Source organism: Nicotiana tabacum, chromosome 22 (assembly GCF_000715075.1).
Source record: "Nicotiana tabacum cultivar K326 chromosome 22, ASM71507v2, whole genome shotgun sequence".
Taxonomy (NCBI): domain Eukaryota; kingdom Viridiplantae; phylum Streptophyta; class Magnoliopsida; order Solanales; family Solanaceae; genus Nicotiana; species Nicotiana tabacum.
In genome coordinates this window covers 209,832,231-209,838,689 of record NC_134101.1, presented here as the reverse complement: position 1 = coordinate 209,838,689, position 6,459 = coordinate 209,832,231, and the positions used below count along the sequence as shown (strand labels likewise).

General features: G+C 35.8%; 1 protein-coding gene across 2 annotated transcripts; it reads left to right on the top strand.

The window, feature by feature from the left end:
- The first annotated feature begins 641 nt into the window (after nt 1–641).
- Nucleotides 642–6,459, top strand: LOC107802907 (uncharacterized). 2 transcript variants are annotated; one of them, XM_075243517.1, is made up of 9 exons: nt 642–770; nt 1,053–1,175; nt 4,010–4,103; nt 4,203–4,262; nt 4,754–4,816; nt 4,943–5,146; nt 5,464–5,575; nt 5,649–5,860; nt 6,027–6,459. In XM_075243517.1, exons 2-9 carry the CDS (start codon nt 1,060–1,062, stop codon nt 6,117–6,119), a joined length of 954 nt encoding a protein of 317 aa, XP_075099618.1. In that variant the 5' UTR covers nt 642–770; nt 1,053–1,059; the 3' UTR covers nt 6,120–6,459. The 2 variants fall into 2 exon arrangements, with proteins under 2 accessions (XP_075099618.1, XP_075099619.1); XM_075243518.1 differs by having other exon boundaries at nt 652–770; nt 1,008–1,175.

Below are 6,459 nucleotides of genomic sequence, written 5' to 3'. Positions count from 1 at the left end.
GATTGGAATGAGGACAACAACTGCTAGGGTTTTAGGGGAGGAAAGATATGAAGAAAGAGAAGAAAGGGAGATCTCTAAAATTCCTATTTTTGTGGGATTTATTTGAGGTTGTATATATTTTATAAAAAAATTATTGCTATATTTTAAAAATAGAATAGTATTATAAGTTATTGTGAATATGAGTTTATTTTATTATATCTATGTAAATCTCTCTTTTATTTGAATTAGGCTTTTATAAATTTATGTATGGTGGAATGCTCTAGTAAGCTATATCACCTACAAAGAATAAGGAGCAAAGTTGAAACTTGATTTGCTGGTTAGTACTCTATTTTAGAGGACTTCTTATATTGTAATATCACCTGAGAATGTGTTACAATTGTAAGATGATTATAACATTTTTTTTTTAAATTCTTATTATTCAGTACTTGTATAAACCATTATTTTTATCATGAATAAAACTACCCAATAAAGCACACTGCCTAATGTTTTGCTTAAAAAAATCAATAAATGCTAGTGTAACAAAGACAAACTTTAAGGGAGGTGTTTAAAATTTTTTAAAAAGAAAAAAAAAGAAAAGAAAAAGAAAAAGACCAGGGGAATAATATCACAAATTAAAGGGTCCGGAAGTGTAATTTGACAAACTGAAGGGGAGATTTGTATTATTTACCCAGGTAAGGGCGTTGATTGCCGTAGATTTATTTCGTTGAACGCCAACGTGCTAAAGAGTCTTCCATTCAACCTGCATCACAGCATCAGTAACCCCTCGGAAGGTAAGAAAAAAATCCACTCTCTTCCCCGATCTGTCTTTAATTCCTCAATATGTATGAGCACTGCTTAGTTTCTAATTCAGATGATATTTTAAAGGCAGAGAAATAGTGAATTATTGTTCTACCCACAGTGCTTCTGCGGGTCAAACATCTAGATTTGTCAAATATGTGTATTAAATTGCTGAATCCATTGAGTTTACAGAGTTGATTGTATTTTGATATTGAATCTTTTCATTTAAGGTCTGGCGATTTGTGAGGATTTACTTGGGTGATTTTTATATTCAGGAGAAAGATGAAAACTGTTGCGGTGGCATTGCTGGTTGCTTTAGTGGTTGTAGTTCAAGTCAATATCGGACATACTTTCGCATCTACAGTTCCTTCGTTTCTTTGGTCACCTCATCAACATGGGTATGAATTTCCGTTCTTATTGTAGTTTGTGAATTTCTAGTGATTGTCCCTTTTTGTTACAGCTTGTTTAATCATTTGGAATTCAAAGCTGATTATTGGTTTACTGGTGCCTGAATCGAGTAGTTTAGTTGATTAAAGTGGATCTTAATATACAGTTGTTAGTAGTGGTGGAGCCAAAAGTTTATACTAAGGGGTCTCCAAATTGTCACACATGGGATTTGAACTTATGACCTAATTCAATTTTTGAATCCCTTTTACCATTTTACAGTTTTGTCCATTTGTTTTTAGGACTGCAGTTACTTTTATGCTTTTACCTTTCCACTGTTATGCTAACTAGTCTAGAAAGCATGCTTAGTTAAAAAAACAACCTCCATAAACTATTCCTTTTTTGTTTCTTTTAAGTTTGTAAAGTTGCATCAGAGGTAGGTATAGTGACTATGAGTGATAAAGCAAACTAATAAAGCAACCTCCATAAACAATGTCGTACACAATCTTTTTTTTGGAAACTCATTGTTTTCTTGCTGGTTGAGTGATAAAGCAAACTAATAACTCAAATGTCAACTACTTAACCGAAAAAAGAAGAAGGAAGAAAAGCTTAATGTCAATGGCCACTAAGTAAATAACAAACTCCTTCTGGACTCTCCTGGATTCTTACTAGCAAAATGTATCTTTCTTTCTAATCTTATAGAAAATGATTGCTTTTACTGTCTTCATGGGGTCTTGCTTTTACTGTCTTCATGGGGTCTTCTTCTCGTTCTTTTTTACTATTCATACTGGTGATGATAGTTTCTTAATTGCCTTGAAGCTTGAGAGAGGAAGCCAAAAGTTCTGAGAGGTGTCTTCCATATTTTTTCTTCAAATTAAGTCAACCAACAAAAGTTCATTGAGAAAGGGAAAGAAATTTAGAACTCGTCTTTATTGTTGCTGTTATGGGGTATTTCTTACGAGTGTTTTGTGTTTTGGCTTTGATGATTGTAAAATATTGCTTCCCGTAGGCATGAATATTGTCAATTATTGCTTAGGCATGAACAAGTAGTAAGATCTGCAAATTTAATGTTGTACACTTGAAAATTCTAGCTGCGGTTGTGATACATACCTCACTGCTCCAGCATTTAGCTACTCTGTTTGACCCTCTCATGGAGATTTTCTGCTTTCTTATATGCCTGTAGCTTTAAATTAGGTTATTTGTCCTCTGACTCTTTGACCGCATGGTGTGAAGAACTGAAGATAATATTAGATAGAAAATGTAGGTTTTCCCTTGTTGAACTGTCCGTTTGTACAAAATTGTCCTAATAATATTTTCCCTTAGTGCTGCTTAAAGCTTTATTCTCTCATAATATTCCGCTGCCTTCTTTCTTTTTTCATGTCTCCATGGCTTATATACTTGTCGGAAACTTATCGCCAAGTGACTCCTTCGATCCCATGTAAACCTAATCTGGATATCCTAATAATTTCCTTGCACATCTGATGATTCATGTTACTTGAATGTAACCTTAGTAATACCTTGAGTGTTTGACTCCATTAATGAGATCAATTTTCTTCATTGGCAGCCTTCACTTAGGAAGGTCAATAAATTTAAATGACATCAAATCTTCAGTCTGGGACAATTCTTTAGCTTATTCATACATTAGATGTTTTGTTTGGGGAACACCTGATGCCACAACACATTATTTCTTGTAAGTCTTGAATATGCTCTTCGTATTTCTTTGACAAAGACTTCAGGAGTAAGAGAAGTCTCAGAATCACTTGCCGCTAGAAAGTTAAAGGTTCTAATATGAACAAAAATCTCCAAAATTTAAACCTCAAGCATCTTATATCAAATCTTAGTGACAATCACAAATTCTGGCTACCATTCAAGCTTCTAAAAGCTCTATCATTACTAACTAGTGAAGTCATCCCATCATTTTTCTAATGCCTCAACTACTCCTGCCAAAGTTCTAATGTTATAGCCTCAACTTCATAAATTTTAGTAGCTCCTTTCGTGCTGTTATTGTTTCCAGCAGACCCAGCAGTTCCTCCCTCTCCTCATGGCTCATTCCAAAAGATCGTACATGACCTAGAAGCAACTATTTGTGAGCTTCAAGATTGAGAATCATTTCTCACCATTATAAGCACAAGTCATGCTAGAACCCCCCCAACACAAAAGGATCTTGCTAGACACCTCATTCCTAAACCTGCGGATCAATTCTCTGTGTGATTTTGTGTCTTTAACAACTGAATACAAGAAAAGTGGTATGTTTTGTTTACTCAAGGAGATTTTGTAGTTAGTAATTAAATAGAAGACGATTAACTTTATTTTTAGGCCAGAATGACTTCCTAATTTTGGCTGGGTTTACTTATCAAAACAATTTAGGCTAGGTTGTGTAAGTTATAGCCATGTTTAAGATCTTTTTTCATTTGATAAAGATGGTAGACTAAAGAGTAAAGGACCTACAGAAAATAGTTACATTTAGGACTTACAGAGCTGCTCTCTGAAATCCGCATGCTCCCAATACCACTTCATGGCGTCTCAGAAATTCAGCAGAGTTCGTAGCTGAGTTATAGTTGAAACAGAAGTCCACAGCCATGTGAACCATCTAGAAACGCCATTTAGGTCCTTGAAAAACCAATATGTGATGTACTGGTGTGCCCTACAGCCTAGTTAATGAGTGATTTGTGACAACAGGTTAATATCCTATTTATGCCGCTTCTTTTGTATTCCATGTCTAACGTGGGAAGGTACATGTGTTTTCTAAAGGGGATCCACACCAAATAGAAACTTATCTGAACTGCATCTGCCACACATTTATGGTGATTGTTGACAAGGGATCAATTTTATATTTCTTATGTTACAGAGTTGCCTCAAGTGAAGCTGTCAACTACAGAACCCTTTCACTGAAGGATTTAGCCAAGTCTGTTATGGCTGAGGGTGGTTGGTCGGACTTGCTGGTACTTTGTGTTCCTAAGCTCTATAGATTTCTTGCTTTCCTAATATTTTTCTCTGGATTCAGTCTCTGAAGGAAACTAATGGTCTATGATCTTCCTTAGTGCTCAGGAAAAGAAGCTGGACAGCATCTGGATCTTGCATTTGTTTTTGTTGGGAAACAGGTAGGAATCTCTTAGTATTAGGGGAAGAGTAACAATATTTTATGGTACTTCCCTGTAATTAAATTACCAAAAAACCTTTATTTAAGCCATTTGGGTCTTAATTTCATATGTTTGGAGCAAACAAGAAGGCAAGATTCTGAACCACCTACCTGCAGAATTTAGTATGCTCCACAAAAATATCAAGTCGCGGAAACGGTGTTTGGCACATATTTGTATCCTGAGTAACGAATAAAACCCTTTGTGGTTGGTGGCTGTGAAACTAACCCCGAGTATTTGAGTTGATACATACAATTCCAGTTGATTCATTTAGGCATTGGAAGGGTATTTTAGTTGGGCCGGTGAAATGAACTTTAAGCCCGCATTAATGGAAAGTACTGCTGCGCTGCAGTTTCCTTATGGGACCTTGTTAGCACAAGGCCTTTGCATGTTTTTATTTTACTTTCTGAAAGTTTCTATCTTGCTATGAGTCTAAATGTCTTTTTGTTGTTTAGCTGCAATCTGTGGATATTGCTAGACCCAAAAATGCCAATTCCGAGCTTGTGGACTTGCTGAAGGTAATTAGAAGTCTCCCAACTTCTGAAATTATTTCCCTGAATCAAAAATATTATGCTTGGTTCTTGATTTATTGAACAAGTTCAATTTGATTAACTTAGTTCTGGTCAAAATTTTGTTGTGAGCAGGTCTCTGTTGCAAAGTCCAACTTTTCTTTGGCTTTCCCCTACATTGATGCATCAGAGGAGAGAGAATCAGTGGAAAGCTCTTTGATTTCAGAATTTACCAACACATGTGGGCATGGTCTTGAGGCCAGCAACATTGCTTTCTCGGAGTCATGCTCTGTGGAGGGTGAAAGTTTCGAGAAGCTTACCGATGTCCTTTCAGTTCAGGTTAATAATGGAGGAATCTCTATTCTATTGATAATGAGGCGCCCAAAAAAGAAAAAAAAGTGACATTTTTCGGAGTTCTCTGCAGTGGCTATGTTCACCACAGCTACTACAGTTCGTGTGTGTGTGTGTGTGTATATTCTGTTATATATATATATATATATATATATATATATATATATATATATATATATATATATGTATATATATCTTTTCTTGTTTTGTGGATGTAATAATATTTTCATCTGTCTTATGCTCACAGAACTATGTTTTCTTGTTTTATGGATGTAATAATATTTTCATCTGTCTTATGTTCACAGAACTACCTGCTATCAAGGATCTCTAAACAATCCAAAGGGCAGCCAAATTTGATTGTTCTCTGCGACCAAGGTCACCGTACTCTGGGAGGGGCTGAAGAACAAACCTCCGAAGGTATGATATTAATGAAAAATATGGTTAATATCTTTCTTGGTTGTATTGGTCCTTAAACTCGATAAACTTGCAGGAGAAGTTTTATCTGAACTACTCAGTTACGTGGAGAATCTGGGAGCAAAATACACTGCACTGTATGTATCAGATCCATTTAGGTCAATTCAGTTCCCCTCTCATAGGGAGGTAGAAAGATTTCTAGCTGAAGGTACTCATGGAAATAAATCACTTAATGGCTGTGATGGAGTTTGCCAAATTAAATCCTCATTTTTGGAAGGCATATTTGTGGTAAGTTGATACACCTTTGGCCACAGTCCAAAGCTCTTCTAGTGCTTTTTTCTTGTTGCGATCATGTCAAGATCATGTTCTTTTTTTCTCTTCCTTGCCGCTGCTTTTGGTGTTTATTGCTTTTGATTGGGTTTTGCTCACATTACTGCTTCACGTTGTGTTCCAGGCAATTGTTTTGCTTATAATTTTGATATCCGGTCTTTGCTGCATGATGGGAATCGACACTCCTACAAGGTTTGAAGCCCCTACAGATTCGTAATCATTAGATCTTCTGCAAGATAAATTCATATTCTGAGGCGCTATCTTCTGCAAGATAAATTCATATTCTGAGGTGCTCTGATTGCAGTAATGGGCTTGTATCTTTATTGCTATGCATAACCCTGTAGTTTTTGTTTATTTCTCAAGCAACGTTCCCTTGTATTGGCAGTGTAGAGAGTGTGACGTTCAATAATGTTATGGCCATTCCTCTTATTTTTTGGTTAGATATCATCTTGTATGTATTGAGTTTCAGCTGCCTGCCCCTAGTTTACTGTTTGCCCCATTGTAATAAAGACTTGAGATGCTTTGTTATCAAAGAAAGCACGAGCCTTGATATTGTA